Source organism: Mustela lutreola, chromosome 1, assembly GCF_030435805.1.
Source record: "Mustela lutreola isolate mMusLut2 chromosome 1, mMusLut2.pri, whole genome shotgun sequence".
NCBI classification, from domain to species: Eukaryota; Metazoa; Chordata; class Mammalia; order Carnivora; family Mustelidae; genus Mustela; species Mustela lutreola.
Genome location: NC_081290.1, coordinates 199,028,971 through 199,052,473, shown reverse-complemented (window position 1 = coordinate 199,052,473; position 23,503 = coordinate 199,028,971). Strand labels below are relative to the sequence as shown.

General features: G+C 42.0%; 1 protein-coding gene across 2 annotated transcripts in view; it reads left to right on the top strand.

Annotated features, from left to right (window-relative positions):
* The window catches only part of ETS1 (ETS proto-oncogene 1, transcription factor), a 129,022-nt gene that overhangs the window by 26,465 nt on the left and 79,054 nt on the right, over positions 1-23,503 (top strand). For both annotated transcript variants that reach the window (XM_059184693.1, XM_059184677.1), the window contains exon 3: positions 3,425-3,569. In XM_059184693.1, the coding sequence (XP_059040676.1) occupies positions 3,425-3,569 (145 nt within the window). The remainder of the gene's footprint in view (positions 1-3,424; positions 3,570-23,503) is intronic.

Below are 23,503 nucleotides of genomic sequence, written 5' to 3'. Positions count from 1 at the left end.
CAGAAGATATGAACAGACATTTCTCCAAAGAAGACTTCAGATAGCCCACAGACACATGAAAAGATGCTCAACGTCATTAATCACTAATCATCAAGGAAATGCAAATCAAAATCACAATGAGATATTACACCTTTCAGAATGGCTAAAATCAACAACATAAGATATAACAAATGTTGGTGTGGATAAAGAAAATGAACTCTTGTGTACTGTGGTGGGAAGGCAAACTATGCAGTCACTGTAGAAAACAGTATGGAGGTTCCTCAAAATAAAAATAGGATTACCATATGATTCAATAATTCCACTACTGGGTATTTACTTAAAGAAAACAAAAACACTAATTTGCAGAGACCTACACCTCTATGTTTATTGCAGCATTATTTACTGTAGTCAAGATATGGAAGCAATCTAAGTGTCCATGGGTAGATGAATGGACAAAGAGGATGTGAGATACACACACACACACACAAACACACACACACACACTCACACTGGAATATTGGCTTAGCCTTAAAAACGAATGAAATCTTGCCTTTTATGAACAACACAGATAGAGCTAGAGGGTATTATGCTAAGTGAAATAAGTCCAATGAGGACGAATACTATATGGTTTCACTTACATTTGGAATCTAAAAAGAAAAAAAAACCCGCAAATGAGCAAACAAACAAAAACAGACCCATAAATACAGAAAACAAACTGTTTTCTTGCAAGAAGAGAGGGAGTTTAGGGGACGGACGAATAAGATGAAGGGGATTAAGGGTACAAAATACCAGTTATAAAATAAATATGTCATAGAGATAAAAAGTTCAGCACAGGGAATATAATCAGTAATATTGTAATGACATTGTATGTGACAAATGGTGCCTATACTTCTCATGGGGAGCATAGTGTAATATACAGAATTGTTGAACCACTGTGGTCTATACTCAAAATTTACATAACATTGAATGTCAACTATACTTAAGTAACAAATATATAAAAAAAGTAAATGATATAAAATGCAAAAACCAAGAAGTTCTCCTCAGGTTTTTAATACCTTTGCAGGGCCTATAACAAACTACTTGTACCTATCTACAAGGATTCTACTCGTACTATCTACTGCCATCTTCAAGGGTCTTACAAGGAGGGTTTAGGCAAACCATGCATACACTGTCCCAAAAGAACAGGAGTAGGCAACTTAGAATTCTCCTTTATATAATTCAGAATCAAAATTTTCTCACTTGAGACCTAATTCTTGTAACTCTGATCCTTGACATTGAATTTTGAGGAAGACTGTAGAGAAATAGCAAAAGATGGGGATAGATATTGAGAGCACACAGGTAGTCGAGAAAATGTGTTTCAAACTGATTTAGTTGCAAAGTGTTGTTGAAGACCTACTTATCTTTGGGGATTCAAAAGTTGTTGCCTGGGAGGCTTGCAATATAAAAATACAATGTCCCTAAAATGGTTTTAACCAGAATTCAGGAAACATTTTCTGACTGAAGCTCTGGGGAGCGTTAATTTCCCTAAATCTTTTGATCTCAAACACAAATAGCTAGCAGCATGCCATTGCTCCATTTATATTCTAGTGGTTCTCACCAGTGTCTAGTAGCAGAAGCTAAGTATGGTAGCCTTTGCTACTCAATAACTCAAGGAGACTCCATTCAGTTCCGAGGATGTAATTATGTTCTTGGCACCTTTAGCCCAGTTAGAAGTCCAACAGCCCCAAAGTAAACTTCATCCAGCCCTACTTTGAATGATTTTATGAATATTATGGAAAACGTCATCTTTTTTAATGCACACAAATGTCCTTCTATATTTTGGCTTTGATTGTCATTTTGCTCTGGGCCAATATACTCTCTTCTGTTATTTTTATTGAGCTTAAGTTAATGGACAGTTGCAAAACGGGGAAGAGAGAGTAGATAGGGAATATTTGACTCTAATACTGCTGAGCTCTTGTCCTGTAGCTCAGGGGGAGAGAGGGCATCAGAGGTTCTCCAGTAAGAGGCTCTTCCTGGGGGTTAGCAAGCCTACCCTTCATGGGTGAAAATACCATCTAAGTAGCTATACTTATTAGTTAAGCCTTTAATATCAGTAGATTTAACTATATCAAATTATAGCAGAGTTTGATTATCTTAACTGTGGTTTTTATGAAGGTAGAGGGGCCATAAGAGAGATTGAAAGAATAAAAAAGAAAGAAAAGAAAGTAAAGGAAGGGCCAGTGTAGATCAGACTCCTCAGGAAATCTTTCTGTGGATCTGCTATCTCCTTTTGCGTCTTACTTTTTTTTTTTTTTTAAGATTTTATTTATTTATTTGAGAGACAGACAGATATAGTGAGAGAGAGCGTGAGCAGGGAGGAGAGGGAGAAGCAGATTCCCCACTGAGCTGGAAGCCTGATGTGAGGCTTGATCTCAGCATCCTGGGATCATGACCTGAGCTGAAGGCAGAAACTTAATGACTGAGCCACCCAGGTGCTCCTTGTGTCTTGCTTTTTATCCCTCTTGCTCAATCCCAGGAATGTGAAGGGTCTGTTATATCAAAATAATATCTACCTTCTATTAGGCATCATGTAGACAAGGTACACATACATTTCATATTAAATTTTGCTTTAAATATAATTTTCTTACACATATTTTACTTAATTCTTCCTATAATTGAGTAAACTGAGGTTTAGATAAAAGAATGGGCCCAGGCCTTCCCTTAGTAAGTGATAGAGCCAGGATGTGAATCCATGAAGATATCTAGCTTCAAAGAATAAGATCTCAAACACTGCATAACATGCTTCCCATGTGTGTTTAAGGAAGCACCTCTGCCTTCCTTAAAGCGTACTGGGTGGATGATATGTTTTATGAATTTCACAAAATGCCTGAAAGAGTGGTACTAGTCCCCAAATGTTGCAAGAAACTGAAAATTTCTGTGTAGCCATCAATATCATTAAAACCCATGCACAATCGATTAACTGAAAAACGAGTAAAAAACAAGTGATTATTATTAAATAGGCCCATATTTTGGTTTTCCTTTGGTGTCTGTCACCCACTGGTTCTATGAGATTAGAATGTCCTGTAAAAATATCCATTTGTGGTGCTTTTACAGAGTAAGATCATTAAAAATTTCAAAAGCCGGGATTGTATAAAGATGGCCGAGATTCTGCCTACTGCTAATCAAGGGTCCTTATTTGAAAATTAGAAAAGGTAGTTGCCAAATGCTTGAAGAAATGGATGAAAATCATTGGATGTGCTGTCTAAGTAAAAGACCCTTCTCCTTCTCTCTGTATTTTTTTGGGGGGGGGTTGGTTATGTGACCATTGGTTGGTTCTCTTCTGCTGTCTATCATCTATGGATGACTCCTATCCACATGTGGTTGTATGGTAAGATGTTATTCCATTTGGGCTAGAGTACAGAGATTTTCCTGTTAATATATTTCATTACTTTTTCCCTTGTCACAGAGGCAAGCACCTATCAATTCCTATGAAGATCCTCGAATGGCCTGTGGCTTCCAGTCCAATTATCACCCGCAAAGAGCTTACTACCCTTTCTGGAATGAGATGACCATTCAGGAAGTTCCCACTGGTCTGGAACACTGTGGCTCAGGTAGGAATGTGAACAAAGGCTCGGACCACGCATAGAGTTGGAGGACAGTGGAAGGGTGATGTGGGCTTCATTCTCTGTAGCAAGAACAGCTGCCACGGCTTATGCGGGGACAAGATGCTATTGTTCTTGAACGGAAAGTCCCACGACTTCTCCATAATTCTGTGTTACTTTATTCTGCAGTGCAGGAAGATGAAACTGTAGGAATGAGCCCAGGAGAGGTTGCTTCAGGTCTTCATTCTATAAATAGTTCTGTGCACCATGCATTTCCTGAGGCTTACCCATTTCGGCCCGGTTGTTGACGAAGGGTCTAAAGTTCTGCAGTCGTAGAGTATGAGCCGGATAAATGGCCATTTTACAAAAGGGAATTTCTTTATTCATCTTTTTCTCCCCATTGTCCTCAACCTCTTGGCCTGAGCCCACTGGCATAGGGCTCCTTTTTCCTCTGCCCCCTCTCTTTCCCCAGCTCTCCCTCATAGACCTCCTTCCTCTCCTCCCAGCATTCCCCTCTCTCCCTACTGGCTGGTCACCGTGCTGCCCCCTGGTGAACAGGAATGACATTCCTCCAGAGAGCTCTTCCCTGTGTTCCCCTCCCCCAAAGACCTGACAGGTTGAGAGTCCTCACCCCCATCCTCTTGCAGAAGTCACTGTGTATCTCACAAATTCCAGGAGTCCGCTTTGACCTGTGAATAGCGTTTTTGTTCCTTTACGTTCAATGCCAAATGTAAAACTTGATTTGGGGGTTCTGAAGTGATGGATTCGGGTATTAAATTCAATTTATCACGAGGCCAGATTATATATACCCAAATACCAAACAACAACAACAAAAACCCAAAAAACAAAACAAACAAACAAACAAACAAAAACAGCTCAAATCTGTATTTTCTCCCAGGATTAATTCCTAGCCTAAGAAATCTCATTACTCTCACATGCTGAAAGTATGTAATTCTGAGGCATGATATAGGGAGAAAGCCACTGGGAGCTCACTTAAACACAACTCTTTGTTTTGGTGTTTCTTTATTCTACATAACGATATGGTAGACTACTTTTATAATAGCAGAGACAGAAAATAAATGTTTGCTTTGTTGCCCTTGTTTTAGCTCTGACCAGAAATATAGAGGTATAAAGCAAGATGCTAAAGCATTTGGTAGGGGTTTGGGGGAGAAGGCACGGGACTCACTCTCCAGTTGTCTGGTTCTTCTCTAGGGCAGAACGAAAGCAATCTCTGTGTTCATAGTCTCTGGACTCAATAGCCATTGATATTTACGATATTCTTTGGCACCACCCCCGGATTTCAGACTTGGTATGTTACGCTTCCCTTTCTGCTTGGTTCTTCCAAGCATAAAGACAAGAAGATTTTTGCAGCTGTTTGCAGGTTAGACTTGAAGATTCTAAGGGATGAAAAAAAGTCATCCTTAACAAACTGTCCTAACAAATCTTATTTGCATAAGCAAAAGGTCAGGATGGTTGCGCCTTCATTTGTGTAATTCTTGAATCCTATCAAGGCCACCAAGCTTTCGTCTTTTATCTTCCTGCACAACCCAGGTTAAAGTTACCTTGCGGTAACACTTTGTGCTCTGGACGGTGCTTCTGTTGGCTGGAAGTTACCTTTTGTTAAGAGCTGAGGTTATTTCATGCTGGTCCATAGCCTCAAGATCAGAAGTTCCCTTCTTCATAGAGAAAAGACATGGTCCTTCTTTTTTTTTTTTTTTCCCCCTGGCTGAGGAGTACATACATTCCCAAGTGAAGATGATTTTTTATTCTCCTCCTTGTCAAGGTTCTTGAAAGCAAAGAATTTTTATTTCAGGGCCAATGACACTGTGTCTGTGATGCACACAAAGAACCTCTTGGGATGAAGCTTCTTTAAAATGTGAGGAGTCCAGTGGGATAATATAGTTTTCTTCCCACAGTCGACTTCGTTGTTGCAAGAAGAAGGAAGACAGGGTCACACAGACCAGTGGCTTTTGAGTAGGATGGAAGATGAGTGCCTGTAATAACTAGTCTTAAAATGACCTGGTTGTCGTCAACCGCAGCTCAGAAATACTAGAAAGCCTCCATGGGGAGCAGTGCCTTGGTGGCAACTGTGAGGTCTGTAGTTCCCTCTGCCCTGGCCTCCCTCTGATAGAAATATCTGGCAAGAACCCGAAGCTCCTCCAGCCCCTCCTTTGCCTTCTGAGCTGTCCAGACGAAATAGTTGCAGCGATTATTTCTGGGCTGTGGTCCAGCCCTCCTCAGTGATGGGTGTCCTTTGGAAGGAGATTTGGGGTTATAGAGAAGAGAGATGAAGACATGGACCAACCAATGATTTCTCCAGCTGCAGCACATTTCCTTGGAGATGTGTTGAGTAAGAAGAAAGAGAGAGAAAAAAAAATACGCTACTTTTTTTTTTTCATCTTCTTTTATCCTATTTATAACTTCAGTTTCCTTCCCGTCCTCCGTCTCATGGCCACTCCCCACCCCCGCTCCCATCTCACGTTTTGTGCTCTCAGAAGGAATGAATGAACTTCTTTTCCAAGGACTCCACATCTGGCAGTGACTGGAATACCCGGCAGGAGGGGCCATTGAGGAACATCAGGCCCTTTCCTAATAAAGTGGCTCTTATTCACAAAGGGGCCCGAGGCTGAGGACTAGGAGGGGGGTGAGGGAGAGGGGTGGGAAGATAGGGCATGGAGCTGTGAGGAAACATGACTGTGGGAGAGCCTACCAGGTGAGCAGGAGAGAATGCTTAGTAACCAAGACAGTCGAGAATGGGTTGAACAGAACAGATGCTAAGAAGGGTGCCCAGGAAGACAGAGAAGCATGGGAATGGATAGAAAATACAGGTATGGGTGGACAGGTGAAGCAGGATGGGAAGAGAAAATGAAAGCTGAATGGGAAGGCAAGAGAAGGGGAGCCCGGAAGAAACAAGGCAAGAAGGGGAGGGGAAGATGATATGAAAGAGAGAGAGAGAGAAACAGATGAATCTGAGGACATTAACTATACGGCTAAAAAGGGAAGCCACATTTGCATGCAATTGCCCGCGCAGCTGTACATTTCTTCATGACAATCTCGTAGTCATCATTTTCTTTTATTTCTCCTCCTCCTCCTTGTCCGCCTCTTCCCCCTCCTCTTTCTCAGCCTGGAGCCACTAGCAAGAGCCAATGGGGACGGGGAGCTGATGTTCTGCATGAATGAATGGCCCTTTCTGTCTCGGCTCCTCGTCATCCCTCTGTCAGGGAGCCTTGTGAATCAATGGAGCCCCTTACACAAGACAGGGCTGAAATGTCTGTTACTGTTTATAGTCTGACTGGAGTGGAGCCCACTGACCCTCCCTCCTCCCTGTTCTCGTGTCCACTCTTCTATCCCTAACATCAGCCCCTTCTCTCAATCACTTTTCAGGTCAGTCTCTTACTCCTTGTCTCTAAGAAATCATTAACACTTCACTGCCATTAACTATTATGACGAACTCCTAATCACAGCCCTGTTGAGAAGGGACAGAATAGACAGCAGGCCATTTTGGATCAAGCCCTTGATCTCACAGTGCTGCCCTGTGCTGGAGTCATGTAATGCCTGTTTTCCATCGGGAGCTAGAAAACTGACATCAGAGACCCACCTGAGCACCCATGCCACAAGCCCACAGTCAGTCCCCAGTTGACAGTTGTTCATATTTAATTTTCATATTATGAATGGCAATAAGGTGTATCAGAAAATAGGATGATTACTGTCAAGGTATTTTTTGTTTCATGGGATTTGTCTTGAATCAGCCCAACTTATGGATAGGATGCTCTAACCCAAGGTTTGCTTTTGGGAAATAGTTACTCAGAGCTGGAAAGCAGTCTGTGGCTACACAAGACAGTACCCCCAACTTACCCTTACGGGAATGAACTTATGGTTTCCTTACTGTGATCCTCGATTTCAGAAGCAAGACAATACTTTATTTCTTCTTGTATAATGCAGTCTGGTACGTTCTTGGTCATTGAACACAGTAAAAACCACATCTACCCACGTTTGCAGCCTACCTTCCAATTTTCATTTTTCATGAGAGAGGAAGTATGTATAGTATACTGGTAAAGAATCCAGATTCTGGGACCAGATTGCCTGGGTTTGCACATCAACCCTTCCTAACCGGGTGACCTTAGGCAACTTAGTATCTCTGCACTCTCATTTCCTCCCATAGACTAGTGGTTCTCAAAGCATGTCAGAATCACCTGGACAGCTTATTAAAACACAAGGATGTTGGGTTCTATCCCCAGGGTTTCTGACTCAGTGAGTCCAGGGGACAACTCAAGAATTTGCATTTTTCACAAGGTCTCAGGTGCTGCTGCTGCTGCTGCTGCTGCTGCTGCTGGCCCAGAGACCACACTTTGAAAACCACTAAGTTAATATATGTAAAGCTTGAAACAGCGCTGTCACTTAGCAAGCACCTTATGAATGTTTGCTGTCATCACTCATTGCCCTGAAGCGCCTGAGTGTCCAGAAATGTCTGTGTATCATTGAGTCATAAAGTGCCCCGCTGATTGGTCGAACACTTTCAGTGGTCAGTTTCACGTACTGGAAATGGAGCAGATGTCTGGAGAAGGGGAAGACTCGCTCCTTGTCTCTAAGCAACTTTGTTCAAGCGTGTATGGGGGTGGGGGGAGAGTGGGGAATGCTTACAGGATAGAAGAATTATCTCCCACGTGAAATATTACACTTACTCATAAGATAATGCTTGGCAGTGTGAGTGTGTGACTTTGGATCTTGCTATTTAATATTTCTAAAGTAAATTTACTAGTAAAATGGTAGGAGGAAAGAATGTCTTTCTCAAATAAACTTTGGAAGTTCAAGTGGGGAGATGTACTGGGAACCCAAGTTTCTGGTCTCTCCTGGGGCTTTCCCACACAGCCAGGGCGGCTGGGAGAGATCAAACCAGGCCCAGTGTTTGGAAAGGGCTATTGACAACCAGGTGGGAAATTTCAGCAGGAGAAGCTGATGCCTCCAGTTTGGCTTTTAAGCATTGAAAACATTGAGATAATGCCAGGCAGACTTGTTGAATGGAGATTCACCTTTCTATGAAGTGTTTTTACTTCCAGCAGCTCTGGCCTCTCCACCGACCATCTCAAATGGCCCCGCGGTTTTAAAGGACAGTATTTCCAACTTTGTCTCCTGCACATGTCTAATCTTTCCTCATTCGGGCTACATTTTCCTTCTGTGGAGGACCTGCTTCAGTTTCTTTTTTCCTTCAAAAATAGTCCTGATCCTGTGTGTGTGTATGTGTGTGTATGTGTATATGTGTTTTGGAGATGCTGTGATGTGGGTCATTCCTCACAGGGAATATGCAAAAAAGATACCCTGTATGACTTTGTTCTTCTGATGAGATTTCTATCACTGCCTGACCCTGTTTTCCACAAGCAAAGGATATTCCTCCTGCTCCGGACTGAGTTTGGTCCCATCTGCCAATGTTATGTTGGCATCTCCTTTCTACTCCCATCTCCTGACCTCTTGGCAGCTTTCAAGTGTGTGTGAGGTCATATGCCCATTACAAGAACTTAGTGGTCTAAATGTTTGAGTATGAGCTCAAGGGTGTTGAGTCCAAACGAAGGATTGAGGAATGGTGTGGTGGCAAAGAGCAAGAACACGCCCTGAATCTTGTCCCCTCCCCTTTAACAGGTGGGACACCTGTGCTGACTGCAAAGAGGTCTTGTGCCCATTAAATGGGGGTGTATACTTAAAAAGTCATGGCCTGTAGCAGGTGATCAATAAATGCTACCACCTTCCTTCTTTTTCCTTTCAGTACGATTTGAGTGTGAATTTAAATGAGCCAAGGAAAGTAGATGTCCTGCCCACTCTTGCCCAAGGCTGCTTTTCTGACACCTGCCGACCTTACCCTTCACGTGTCTCCTTTTACCAGTGAAGGGAACCTGGTGAGGAACACGAAGAGAAGCTCCGCTCCCTTAGAGACCAGAGACTTGTGTCTCGCTCTGGACTTGTGCCTAGCAGCCCAGAGCAGTATGGATTGCCAAGGACTTTACAGATATGAATCATCTGTGTAGGTGCTTGCGAAGGAAGGTTCCCTAGAGGAAGAACACTTGAGTGGAGTTCCAGTTAGACTGCAAGCCTGCTGTTGGCTGGCCTCCTATGCGTTGCTTCTCAAAAATCCTAGGATGTAACCGCCTTGCTCTGAAACTCCCAGGGGGCTGGGGAGAAAAAAGTTCTCTGAACTTTTTCAAACCACAAATATTTGGTCCGAGTTGGGAAAAGGTCCTCAGGGCAGCGAGTTCTTATTTGATTCAAGCAGTTTGACCCCTCGAGCGGGGGCTGGGGACGGTGGGTGCCGTGGCCGGCGGGCTCCTCTCTGTGAATGGAAAGCTCGGGCTGGGTGAATGGTGTGGGAGCTGGAGTCCGGCCCGGAGGAGAGGGCTGCTGTGTGCGACCGCGCAGGGGTAGGGGGTTGGATGCGCAGAGACAGCCTGTTTTTCTCAGTGTCTGGCCGCGGAGAGACTCTTACTCTCTCCAGATGTTCGTTGTGTTTATAGCTGCTGAAGCAGGAGACCCAGCTCCCTCATTAATAAGTTTCTTTCTTGCACTGCAGCCAGGGGTCTGAGCCGGGAGCCTGCAGCTGGAGGAGGCTTGGTGGGGGAAGGCCGCCCGCCAGGGGAGGCGTCTTGCTCTCTCCCCCAGCCTCCGTGTCCCTAACCCCTACCCCGCCTCCCTCCTCTGCAATCCTCCCAAAATACACGAGCACACAAAAAGAAAAACACCAGCAGATTTTTTATTTCAGAGAGTAAACATTTGGGCCATGGGGGTCTGGAGGTTATGGGAAAAGAGGAAACCATAAGGCTAATCAGGCAGGCACACACTTCCCCTGCTGAAATAAAACAGAAATCATTGCTCCGCAGGGCTGGCGGGTTAACCCTGGCGCTGCCAGCGATGCTGGCGCGGGCAGAGTGAGCCAGGAGGTAGGGCGTCCGAGGACGAGGACCCGAGTGTTTAACTCCAGATCCAGGCAGGGAGGAGAGCAGAGCAGAGTGAACTCCCTGGGCCTGAATGCCCTCCATTCAGTCTCTGGTAGCACATCTGCCCCAAGCCGGGCTTTGGAGAGAGACCGTTGGAACAGAAGAGATTCTGCGCTCAGATGCAGTTTTGCAAGAGGTCAGGGGGGAGTTCTAGGTGGGTCGGGGAGATGGAGAGATAGGCCAGGGAGCCCAACGCGCTCGACCCAGACCACACGTGGGGATTGTTACTGTTTAGAAAGGAGGGTTTGGTGGCAAGGATTCCGGTCAAGGTTACAGCCCTGCCACCTACCAGCTCTGCAACCACCGGCAAAGGCTGAGCCCTTCTGAGCCACGTTCTCTCCTTTGTAATATAGTCGTGCCTACCTCACAGAACTATGGTGGGGAACAAAGTACCGCACTGAACGTGGGAAGGGCGAACCCCAAAGCATAGCTCTCAATTTATGATTTCATGCATTGCTGTAAATTGATCAGGTTCCTCTCTCCCTCCCTCTCCCTCCTTCCTTCCTTCTTTCCTCCCTCCTTCCCTTCTTCCCTTCCTCCTTTCCTTCTTCCCCTCCCCTCCCCCCCCTCCTTGCCTCCCCCCCTTTCTTCCCCTCCCTATTAAATGCCTTCCCTCAGTGTCGACCTTGCTGCTGCCTGTCTGGAGAGCATAAATATCGCACCGACCGAGGTCGTAGGTCAAACATGAGACCTAATTGCACTGTGAGAGAAATTACCCTTACACTGATCTATAGGGCAACCTTTGGCTTCCTGAGACTGCCAGGGTGAGTGGTCCATCAGCTCTCAGTCCAGACCCTGCCCCCCTCTGGCGGCCTAGTCAGGGGACCATCACCTCTTCCAGATCACGATTTAAAAAAATACCAGAGTTCTAGTCGCCTTTGCTGTTCTCTTGATTTCCCACCTGATTCCTACGTTTTTAAAATAATCAACCCTGACAACTTTCTGCCAAGTCTCAGACCTGCAGATTCTCATGAGAGCAGGGGTGCTTGACAGCAAGGAGTATCAGAAATGTGCCATCCCTCCCCAGCAGTGTGCAGTAGCTTTCCTAGGATTCTCTGAGCCGTCTGGGACACCCCCACCCCCAAGAAGTTAAGAACTATTGGCCAGGACAGAAGGAACTTTTGTACCCCCTGCAGCATTTAAAAGTGTGGCATACATAGAGAATGTCCAAAGCCTGTTTTGTGGACCTGATTGAATTCCGTGGTAGGAGCTTCCTCCTATCAATCCCTTCTTACCACTCTGGTCAGTCCCAAGAGAGTGTATTTAAATCTAGAAGCGGACTTTATCCCATTGTGCCAGAGACACTGGGCATTGAAGTCTTGAGACTGAAGTCCAGCCATGTTTCCCGCTACCCCGTCCACCTTTTTTTTTTTTTTCGTTTTAACATCTCCTTTTATTTTGTGCTCCATGGAATGAGCTCTGCGAACATCCGTGGAGGTTATGGGCCTGTGGCCTCTCTACTGTGAGGTGGAGTGGGGGAGGGGAGCACTTCAGGCCCCTCCAGAGAAACAGGGGAGAGTCACATCGTGAACTCTCCTTCTCACGGATGTGCTTCTGGTGATAGACTTTTCCACCTGCCCCTTTGTGGAGTGTATGGGGGGGTGGGGGGAGAGTGAGTGGAAGAAACATTGTCTCTGAAGGGGGCAGGAGTCCAGAGCCCACACCCCCTACCAACAATGTGTACAAAAACAATCATGGTGCCCACATACACCTCCAGATGCCACATACCTCTACCCAACTGCCTCCAACTCTGTGCAGCCTTAAGGATCTCGGGCCCCCATTTCTGATCTTTGGCCTCTTGTGGAACCACTGACTGTTCTATTGCCTGTCACAAACTGGCTTCTTCAAGTGGAGACCATTTCCAGAAGTTTCAGATCTAGGGAGTGAGATGACCCCACCTTGGGTCAGCTCCTTTGAACTGCCCAGTAGTGTCTTAGCATTTCCTTCTTTGGTCAGAACAGATGGACATTCCTCACTGACCAGGGCTTATGGCTTACGTGAGGTTGATAAGTTGAGTGTTGGATTTTATAAGGAAAGGGGCTGAAACTTCTGTGGTCTTGCTCCCAGAAACTTGAAGAAAGCCTGGAATTAACAGAAAAGTGGTCGCTTCAACCATACCTGATATGTTCAGGCATTTCATCAATACTTTGTGTTTTGAAAATCTGAGTTTAGAATTCCTGAAAAACAACACTACCAACCTATCATGATGCAAAGTTTGTTTGGCTCTTGGTAGGTTTTTATTTATTTAATTTTTCCAAAATAATTCAGATCCCTCAGAATTTCCAGTTAGGTATCTGTGCCTATCTCTATTTCTGTTGCTTCTCTCTTGATTAATAAAAAAAACTTAAGAATATAGAGTAAAAAATAGTTCATATCCCATTCTTGTTCAATTTTAAATAATCTTACTGTAGCAAGTCCTGAGGGAAAGCCTGTCTTCTTTCCAGAACAGCTAGAGAGAAAGAGTAATTGTCATTCATCAAATACTTTCTATACTAAGAATCACACATGTGTGGTGATTTTACTCTTAAAACATTCCTCTGAAGATGATATTAAGACCCATTTTACAGATGAGATGAATGAGGCTCAGTGGGGTGACCTGACCTCCCAAAGAAGTCTGGGAGGTGGAGAGAGGGTCAGTTAATCTGGGATCCTACTGCAAAGCGCAGGCTCTGACCTTGATGCAAACTTGGCCTGCCCCCAAAATGTTTTTTAGGTCTTCATTGTTGCCTCATCCCTCACGGTTCAGGTCTGCGCTAGAGGGTAAGAGAATATAAGCTTTCCTTATTGTCCTACAAACCAGAGAGACCCATGAAAATCTTAGAGCTGAATAGAGAGAAGGAGCCTGTATAGTCTTTCAGGACCTTCTCTCTTTTTTTGGGTCTGACATTGGCATGAGGGAGCTTGGTCATCTGTAGGGCCCTTTGGGGGAGCGGGTTTTCCTTTGCTGAAAGTTCCCTTAGGGTCTCTCATCTCAGCATCACACTCCCTTTGCTCCATTTCTCCTTCTCCATCAGCTAGCTTTGAGAGCAGACAGAGTCGCTGAGCAAGACTAAACCCAAGAAGTTTGTGAAAGGTTATACCCTTGAAGCTATCCACAGTGTACACAGCACGTGCTGAAGTTTACACAGACTTCTCAGACCTCTGAATAGAGAGACTAATTGTGGGGAAGCTGCTTTTCAGCACACAGGATGGGCTGTTCTCTGTGGGTTTTACTATCAAAAGGCTTTTAAAAGTGCAGTGTAGCCATTGTTGAATATTTCACAATGAATTAAATACCATTTTTCTCCCCGCAGCTGTTCCATGTGAGTGAGCGTAGAGTGCTTTTTTTTTTTTTTTTTTTCCCCTCCTGGCAGAAGACGGCTGCTGTATAAACCTAAGCACTGGGGTAATGAGATTATTTGTGTGCGAATTCTTTAGGAAAAGCATTTCTTTATTTTAAACTCAATGATATGATTCGGGGCTGCTGCTCTGGAGATGGGAGAGGGGGAGCCTCGGAAGAGAATGGAATTGAAATGTCTCTGAGCAGAATTGGGAGAAGGCAGAGGTGAGGGGTGAGGGGATGGGGCTTCTAAACCCCAGTGCATTTATCTGCAATTCCCTGGGTGGGGCGGCCTGCCTCTCTGAGCCCTATTGACTGGGCTGCGGAGGAGAAGGGAAATTCCATCTATCTATCTATCTTTCTTTCTTTCTTTCTTTCTTTCTTCCTTTCTTTCTTCTTTTCCTTTTTTTTTTTTTTTAAGTAAACAATTAATCGCTTTTCCATCTGCCCTTTCAACATTTCTTCCTGATCTCACAAGTTTTAATGGGATTGAAGGAACATTTGGTTTGCTCTCTCCCTGTTTTTATATCAGAGAGCACTTAAAAATTTGAGAATTACAATGAAATCTACAAGGAAAACAGCTTTTCTCTAGCACTTATGGTGTTCTCTACAATTAGGATGATATTCAACCTTACTGGTGCTGTGACATCAAGTGTTGCACCAAGTGTCCATTCCTTTTCCCTTGCTTGACTTACTTTTACTCTTCAAATTTTTCACTGCCTTTCATAGAAATCGAACTTCAGGTAAGCGATGTGTTGAACTAAGTATAAAATCAATTAAGATTCAAAACTATGCAGACTTAACCCTTCATCAAGTATCATCCGAGAGTTACCAGCTGTTCTTTAGATCCACTGAAGACTAAGGAGAAAAAATGGGGGAAAAAATGGGAAAAGAGAGGTTTAGATTAGCTATGGTGAAATTTAACTCTGAAATCCATTATTAAAGGAGTTTGTGAATTGCCTATGCCCTCAAATATCCTTCAGGATATTTCAGAAGTAGGTTAAGTCATTACTTATTATCCTTCTGCTCCTATCACATGAGACACAAATTTCAAAACCTTTTAAGGGAACTTCAAGGGAATGTTTTAGAAATCTATCAAGTGGGAAAGAGCAGGTCAGATAGGAAAAGAAAGCTATTGATTTCGAGAATAATCTTTTAGTTCTGCTTTAGCGAGTGAAGCAAAAAGGGGATTCAGCTAGGCATGTCTTATGAGAACTCAACCAACAAGATTTGGGGGCAAAGGACAAATGGTTTGAAATGGCCTTCTGCATCTTTCCCATTGTTGTTGGTCCCTTACTCTTTTCACTTCCCGTATTTCCTGATAGCTGTGGCAGGTGGGCAGGTGGGCAGGTGGGCATTCATCGTTCTCCCCTCCCTTTAACTGAAGGGGAAGACCCGCTGGAAAAGCAAGAGAGAATCTGTGAGGTTTGGGTTGCTTTAAATCGCGTAACTGTTTCCCTCTTTCTGGCTGGGAATTAGTACTTCGCCATGTGCAAATGTGAGAGGGTTCTTTTTTTGGTAATAATTGTTATAAAAATAATCCACCTCTTTAAGGAAAGTTTATAAATTAAAGAATACTTTAGGGGGAAAGGGCACTTCCATTTCATTAGCTAGTGGTTAATGTTAAAGTCTACTCCATGAATATTTTCCTGTGACTAGTTCACCTGGCTATCACACATCGTCTCAAAGTTAAACCCGAGATCATCCCTTTCTCTCTTGCCTCTGTAACACTACCTAGACCGCCAATCCTGTCTTGGAGAAAGTCAAGTGATCTACCAGTCACCAGTCTAGGAAACTAGTAGTTAGTATTGACTCCCTCCTTTCTGCCTTAACCCTAGTGTTGTTGGAGGCTCTTTTTGTTTGCAAGTGGTGGACATCTGGCTCAATTAACTTAAACTGAAGAAGGAATTTCTTGACTCACAGAACTGAAGAGTCCAGAAGAGCCAGTCTGGGGAGCCCTAGGTTAGCGATAATCTTGTCAAACCCTTTGCTCTCTTCTTCCTGGGTCTCTTTCTTCTTCCGCCTCATTCTCTCTCTTTAGCTCATGTCTTCCTGTCTTTCCTAGAAGGGAAGTGTGATAAGAGGTCTGGTAGGGGAAGTTGGGAGGGATCTGGTAAGGGAACATGGGGGAAAGTTTTAGGGATGCAAAAACAGCAGATGATCACCATATCCCCATAGAGTTGGGCACAAGTCCTCTCAATCTTGTGTCATAAATATCTCTCGAATTTATAAGGATGATGATGACCACGTTGATGATGATTATTGTCAAACTCTTAGCTTAGACCCTAGTTGTATTTCCCCAATACTTGAGTACCTGAATTGTAGATTATCTCACTGTGTTGCAATCACTGATTTTTGTTTTTGCTACTTGCCTATATGTACCTCGAGGGTAGACCTTTGTCCTGGTCCTGTTCCTAGTACCTGGCAGAGTACCTGGATTGTCACAGGCATTCAATTGATGTTATTGGATAAACAAGACAGGGCTATGAGATTCATCTGTCAGGATGATTATGATAACTTCCCAGGATTTTAAAATCAGTTAATCAGTTAAGAAGTTATTCAATTAAAACAAAACAAAACAAAACAAAACAAAACAAAACACACACCTTAAACTCTTCAGAACAAAATCCAAAGATTGTTCCAGAAGGTTCTTTGTCTTCAGTTTCTCTCTCTTTAAGCCAAGGGAATGTACCATTTATTTCCATATTCCCTGTGTTTAGCCCAGTACTTGCTATAGAGCAAAGGATGTGATAAATATTTGTATCCTGGTTGTCCAAGCATCACAGCTACTGGTGGGGTGCTTGGTACCTTGGTCCTCAACTGGGCCAGAGGTAATTCAAGGTTTTTGATTGGTTTAGGGTCTTGGTTAGAATAGAACACTTTTATTCTGCCTGTCATCAATCAACATCAATCAACACAAGTTCCTTTTATTCTGCATGAGGCATTGGGCATACAAAGTAGGATGGCACGGTCGTCCTCAAGGAGCATCAACATAAGCTGAATGGGAAGCTAAGACCGACATACCCATGCTGGGCAGCCAGGTGAGCATCAGGAGAATGGGAATTTTAAGACTATTCCCACTGCACACCAGAGTAAGGAGAGCCCAAGGCAAACAGTTTCCTCTCTGGCCTCTTTGCAAATCACGTGAAAATGAAGATACTGAGTGTTTGCCTCGAGGAGCACTCATCTGTCCAAATTTGGTCAGCAGAAAGAGGATGGGGAGTTTGATTTGAAAGGGGGTTGTCTCACTTATGTTTAGAATAGCGGTCACTCTTGCTTTGCTTTATGTATCCTCATTCACTGTTATTCTTTCCTTCTTCACCCTGTGTTGATTTTCACCTCCCTGGCCCTCATCTGTCCCCTCCTGGGCCTTCCTGACTGCCTTCAGAGATGAGTTCAGACTCTGCTTGGGCCTCCCAACCTGAAGGAAATGTTCCATTCATTAGGTCTGCTGCTCCTCACTTCATTAGCATTCCTGATGTTTATAAAGCCAGGAGATATTATTTTTAGGTTCCATTTGGAGTTTCCCCGGGCAGGCTCTTCTCGGAGCCACTTAGGAAGTTTAGAAAAGAAGGTCATGGAAATGTTAGATGTTTTTCCACTGAACTTTGGTTAAGCAAATGGTCTTGAGATGATGTTCATAGACTCCACTGGGCAGGCTTTACTGAATGATAGGAAATTCTTTCTCTCCCTTTTATTTGTCTTGACTTCACCTCTGGAAAAGCAGAGGGTTTTTGTTTTTTGTTTTTTGTTTTTGTTTTTGTTTTTTTTTTAGACAGTGTTGAGATGAACTTTATTGAGAAATAATTCACATACTATAAATTTGACCATTTAAAGTATACAATTTAAGGGTTTTAAATATATTCACAATATTGAGAAATAATTCACATACTATAAATTTGACCATTTAAAGTGTACAATTTAAGGGTTTTAAATATATTCACAATATTGTACAAATAGCACATAATTTAATTCTAGAATGTTTCTGTTTCTCCTAAAGGAAATTCCATACCTGTTAGCAGTCACCTCCCTCATCCATCCTACTCCTATACACTAGTAACTACCAGTCTAATTTTTGTCTATAAATTTGCCCCTTTTGGCCTTCTCTTGTAAATAAAGTCTTACAATATGTGGTCTTTCATGACTGGCTTCTTTGGCATTTTCAAAGGTTATCCATGTTGTACCATTTATTAATATTTCGTTCTTGTTTGTCACCAAATAATATTCCATTATATGGTTATGTTACATTTTATTTACCCATCATTTGACAGACAATTGAACTGTATTCACTTTATGTGTGGGATATGTAATGTTGCTATGAACATTCACATAAAAGTTTTTGTGTGAAACTATGTTTTCATTCCTCGTGGCTTTAGACCTAGGAGTGGAATTGCCGGGTTATAGGGTAACACTTCTGGAACTAACAGACTGTTATCCAAAGTATCAGCACCATTTTACATTCTTGCCAACAATGTACAAGGGTGACAATTTCTACACATCCTCCACCAATATCTGATAACTTTCATGGTGACCTTGAAATAGTATTTCATTCTGGTTTTGATTTGATTTTTCGTAATGACTAATGATCTTGAGCCCCTTTTCACCTGTTGATTGGCGATTTGTATTTGGGGAAAGGTCTGTTTAAATCTTTGCCCATTTCTTTTCAGTTGGGTTATCTTTTTACTACTGAGTTATGAGTTCTTTATACAGTCTGAGTATAAGTTCCTAATCAGATATATACTTTGCAAATATTTTCTCCCTTAATATAGGTTGTCTTTTTACTTTTTTGATGTTTTGGTTTGTGGCACCAGTGTTTTTCATTATGGTAGCCTGATTTATCTATTTTTTCTTTGGTTTTTCATGCTCTTGGTGTCACAGCAGAGAAGCCATCGACTAATCCTGGTTATGAAGATTTACTCTTACATTTTCTTTTAAGAGTTTTATGACTTTAATTATTACATTTAGATCTATGATCCATTTTGGGTTAGTTTTTGTGCATAGTGTGAGGTAAGAGGTCCAATTTCTTTCTCTGGCATATGTATAGCTCATTATCCCAGCACTATTTGTAAAAAGATTTTTCTTATCCTAGGGTGCCAGGCTGGCTCAGTCAGTAGAGTATGTAGCTCTTGATCTCAGGGTCAAGAGTACGAGGCCCACATGGGAAGAACAGAGTTTACTTAAGTAAAAATTTTTCTTATCCTATTGTCTTGGCACTCTTGTAAACACATATTTTTAAATATGTAGGCCACCTATTTATTTCTTATCTATAACATAGGTATTCATTTGCATCAAGTGATTCTTCAACATTGCTCACTGTGATGAGTATTTTTCGATGGATAGTGAATTTAGCGAGTTGAGGGTGCTTGAGTTCCAATTCTGGTTTCGAATGTGATTTTTAAAAATTTTAACCTGAAAAGAAATTGTCATTTATTGTTTATTTTGAGCCAGATACTGTTTAATATTTTACATATATTATCTTATTTAAATCTTGCCAAAAAAATCTGAAGAGTTCATTTTATAGGGGTGCAAGCTGAGTTTTATATAGTTGAAGTAACTTGCTAAAAGTTGCATTGTTCTTAAGTTACACACCCCAATTCTGAGCTCAGGTTAGCCTGACTCTGTAGCCTGATATTAAACTCTGTGCTGAGCTTTGCACAGGATCTATGAAATAACAGTTATGAGGAAAAGGCTGCAGAAAGCGACCACTCTATGTGCAATTAGTGAAGAATGCAAAATCTAAAAATCTAGTTATGCTAAATAGTTATCAATTTCCTCATCTCTAAAGTGGAACATAACACTTTCCCCTTACCTCTTGTATCACAATGAAACCAAAACAAACAGTATTTTATTTTTTTATTTCTATTTATTTATTTTAAAGATTTTTATTTTATTTATTTGACAGACAGAGATCACAAGTAAGCAGAAAGGCAGACAGAGAGAGAGGAAGGGAAGCAGGCTCCCTCTGAGCAGGGAGCCTGATGTGGGGCTCAATCCCAGGACCCTGGGATCATGAATTGAGCAGAAGGCAGAGGCTTTAACCCACTGAACCACCCAGGTGCCCCCAGTATTTTATTTTTAAGTTACTTCAGTGTGTTTCTTTCTATCTTTCTTGGTGTATTGTTTTTAAGTCTTAGGAATGTTAAAAGGAATCAATAAAGCAAAGGATTAATAAATAAATAAATAAATCTCCCAGAATTTCTTTAACTCCAAAAAAAAAAAAAAAAATCAGCAGACTTCTCTAAGGAAAAGTTTATTAATTCATTTTGTGACTTAATTGTATAAATCCCATTTAATGCATGTTTGTTTCTCTAAGATATTGATTTTTCTCTTCTTATTTTTTTGGTCTTATTTTTGATAGATTTCAAAAAATGAAAAAGCCACTAACTGTTGTCTGGCAAATACTCTGAATCTATAGAGTTTTAGATAAATAGGACTTTTAATAAAATTAGCATATTCGATTTGGGCATCTTGAAGGAATCACCACTGTGAATCTAAGGGAAGTGGAACTCCCTCTTAGAGTAGAGGTGTCGATAAGTTATTATATCTGCGATTGAGCCCCCAAGTTCTCTTCCCTTCCCTCTTTTCTCTGTCTCTTCTTTCAGGTGCTCTCTTGGCCCTTGGTGAAGAAGGGGGTGTGACTTTAGAAAAATGGAACATTTCCCAGAATGTATTGTTCATGCCTTTGTAATGTAGGTCCTACTTGTCTTGAAGTCACTATTGGGACATGTTATTATAAAATCCCAGTTTACATATATAAATAGAAAAAAGACAATTTAGAAATATGTGTTTTATGACCAGCTGTTGTTACTTCTAATGCTTCCCAACATTTTCTGGCTGCAGCTGTGAGGGAGATGTGTAGCAGACATTGAATGTTCTGAGCCCAGAGCTTACTCCATGTCAGTTTCCCTTGCCTCTTAGTTCCCATGGGAAGGGAGCTGAGTTCTTCCTCCCCTCTCCCTTAATCCTGACCCTGATTTCATCTTCCTCTGGTTCATCCTTGAGCTCAACCAGATGCATCACTTGGGACCCTACTCAATCCACCTCCCAATGATGGCTCCACTTATTTCTATTCTGAGTGAAGTTGGGTGGGAATTAATGCATTGATAATTTCTTCTCTACCACACCGTGCCTTCCCTCCTTTTCCCCCTCACCCTTTCTTGGTGGGAAAATAAGAACTCAGATGGTTTATGGTACATAAGTGAGGAAAGGTCTAATAAGAAGTCAACAAAGGAAGACAAAAGACTTGGTGGCAAAAACCACACTTAAAGAATTCCAAGTGGTAGGTGAGAGAGATGTGGGACATAAGAATAATTTGCAAAAACTGAGCAAATGTGTGTCTTCAGTATTTTGCATAGCTCTTATGCATCAGAGTTGAGCAAAAACAGTGGAGAATTTCTCCATCTTGGACAGACACTGGCATGCTGAGGGCTGGGATGCACGCCTTCCTCCTAGACATATCTCTGAGGTGCTGGGACATGACGTCGATGGAAGTGCTTTGTGACCTTCCAGATCAGGCAAGGGACAGTACTGCTGTTCCTTCAATCAGAGGAAAGGAGCCATGTTTACTCACATTCAGTTTTGAGGCTTGACACATAAAGAATTTAAAATGACCCAAACCCTTGTGAAGGTAGCAACATGGGTGGTGCCTGATGGCTCTCCTAAGGGATCCCATTTGCAGAGTTATGTGGCCAGCTTACTCTGATGTCACTGCTTAATTAACCTGCCAACTGGAATGTATTGACATGAACTATCAACATGGCTGCAATATACCATCAATTCCAAACTCTTCCTCCTCCTAAAGAGAAGGTTCTTTTGTGTCTTGCTTTTTCTATTTTATGGCTTTTAATATTGCTGAAAACCTCAGTTGGATTTAGAAAGCAGTTATATCTCTCCCACATAAAATATGCTATTTTCTAGGACCTTAAAAATATTGTGTTTACCCAGTGTACTTAATTCTTGTACTCAGTATCTCCATGACAGTACTCACATTTACAAAACCTAGTTCTTATCTTTTGTTCCTACTCTTTGCTTAAAATGCATTGATTATATGCATCTGATATTTCTCTTTGATTAATGTGGTGGCATTCACACTTATATTTATTTCCAATCATTCTTCCCTTGCTACCATGTTTTCTATTTATCTTTGCTTTAATAGTTTATTTCTGCCATGTAGTTTATTTGATCTGGCCTTGATAAATTAACAGGTGTGATTTTTACACGCTCAACGCTCAATGGCTGCTTTGTATTCATACCAAACTGTATCTTGAGGCGTCAGATCTATATCGAAATGTAGATCTATTTATCTTAATTTATTATCCTATTTTTACATATCTTAGAGGTTTAGGATGGGTCTTCCTTAAGGCAAGATCTGAGAATGGAGGCACATTGTAGTAAAGTCAAGTAATAAAGAGCTTGGCTCCATAGCTCAGGGGTTAGAGCACTGGTCTTGTAATAAAGAGCTTATTGCCAGCCAGAATCTAATTTTACAGCTTTCAATCCATTATGATCATTATAAAGTGGGCATTCCACTTTAGCAAGTAGGAAGTTGGCCAGAACAAAGTCACTGCCAAGTGAATGACAGTGTTTTCTCCCTCAGTTTCAGGTTTGAGGTTATAACTCTTTTGCTGAAATGGTTATCTCTTGCTGCGGGAGGACCATGGAATCTTCCTCTGTGTCTGTCTTTATGCCTTGATTTCTCGCTCTATGGAAGGTGCCCTCAAATGTTGGAAAAACATTTTTTTTAGAAGTTGGGATTGTGATGGAAAAATAACAAAGAAAGAACCAACCCAAATTTATCATGCTTAGATGTGACTTTATAGACAAATCATCAGACAATGAGTTTTGTGAGGTTTTATGTTTGTTTGTTTATATATTTATTTTTTAAAAAAAATTTTAAGTAAGCTTTATACCCAACGTGGGACTCGAATCCACAACCCCAAGATCAAGAGTCAAACTATCCAACTGACTGAGCCAGCCAGGCCCCCAAGGCTTTATGTTTTAAAGATAGTAATCTTTTCGTGACTTTGGCTATTTATAAATGTTTGGGGATTTGGCAGAGTTCAAAATCTCTTGCCACATGTTTTAATTCTTTCTTTCTTTTTCTCTCTCTGTTCCTTCCTTCCTTCCTTCCTCCCTCCCTTCCTTCCTTCCTTCCTTCCCCGACCCCTTCCATTCATCTGTCCTTTTGCTAATTTGGAGTTCTATGAGTATTTCTTGGGAAACTTAAATGTATATGGGCTAACTTTGTTATTTAGTTACCCATTCATCAGTATCAGACATTCAAGAAGATTGGTGAATCTTTTTAAAAACACTTGGAAAGGAAGATTTATATGGTCCAGTGACTCAATGAGCTAGAGATCTCAAAGACTAGAGTTTGTTTGAAAAGTTAAGCTCTAGAACTATTAAGCAGATTTAGAAAATGGCTGGCCTGCTCTCTTTCCATTCTATTATTAAAAAAAAAAAATGTATCCGAGAAGTATGTGCATCAGTATGCATGTGTATGAGATCTGACAATTTCTTTTTTTTTTTACGACTTTATTCATTTGAGAGAAGTGTGTGCATGATTGCAGGGGAGGGGCAGAGAGAGAGGGAAAGATTGACTCTCAAGCACACTGTGCACAGAGCATGCAGCCCAAGGTGGGACT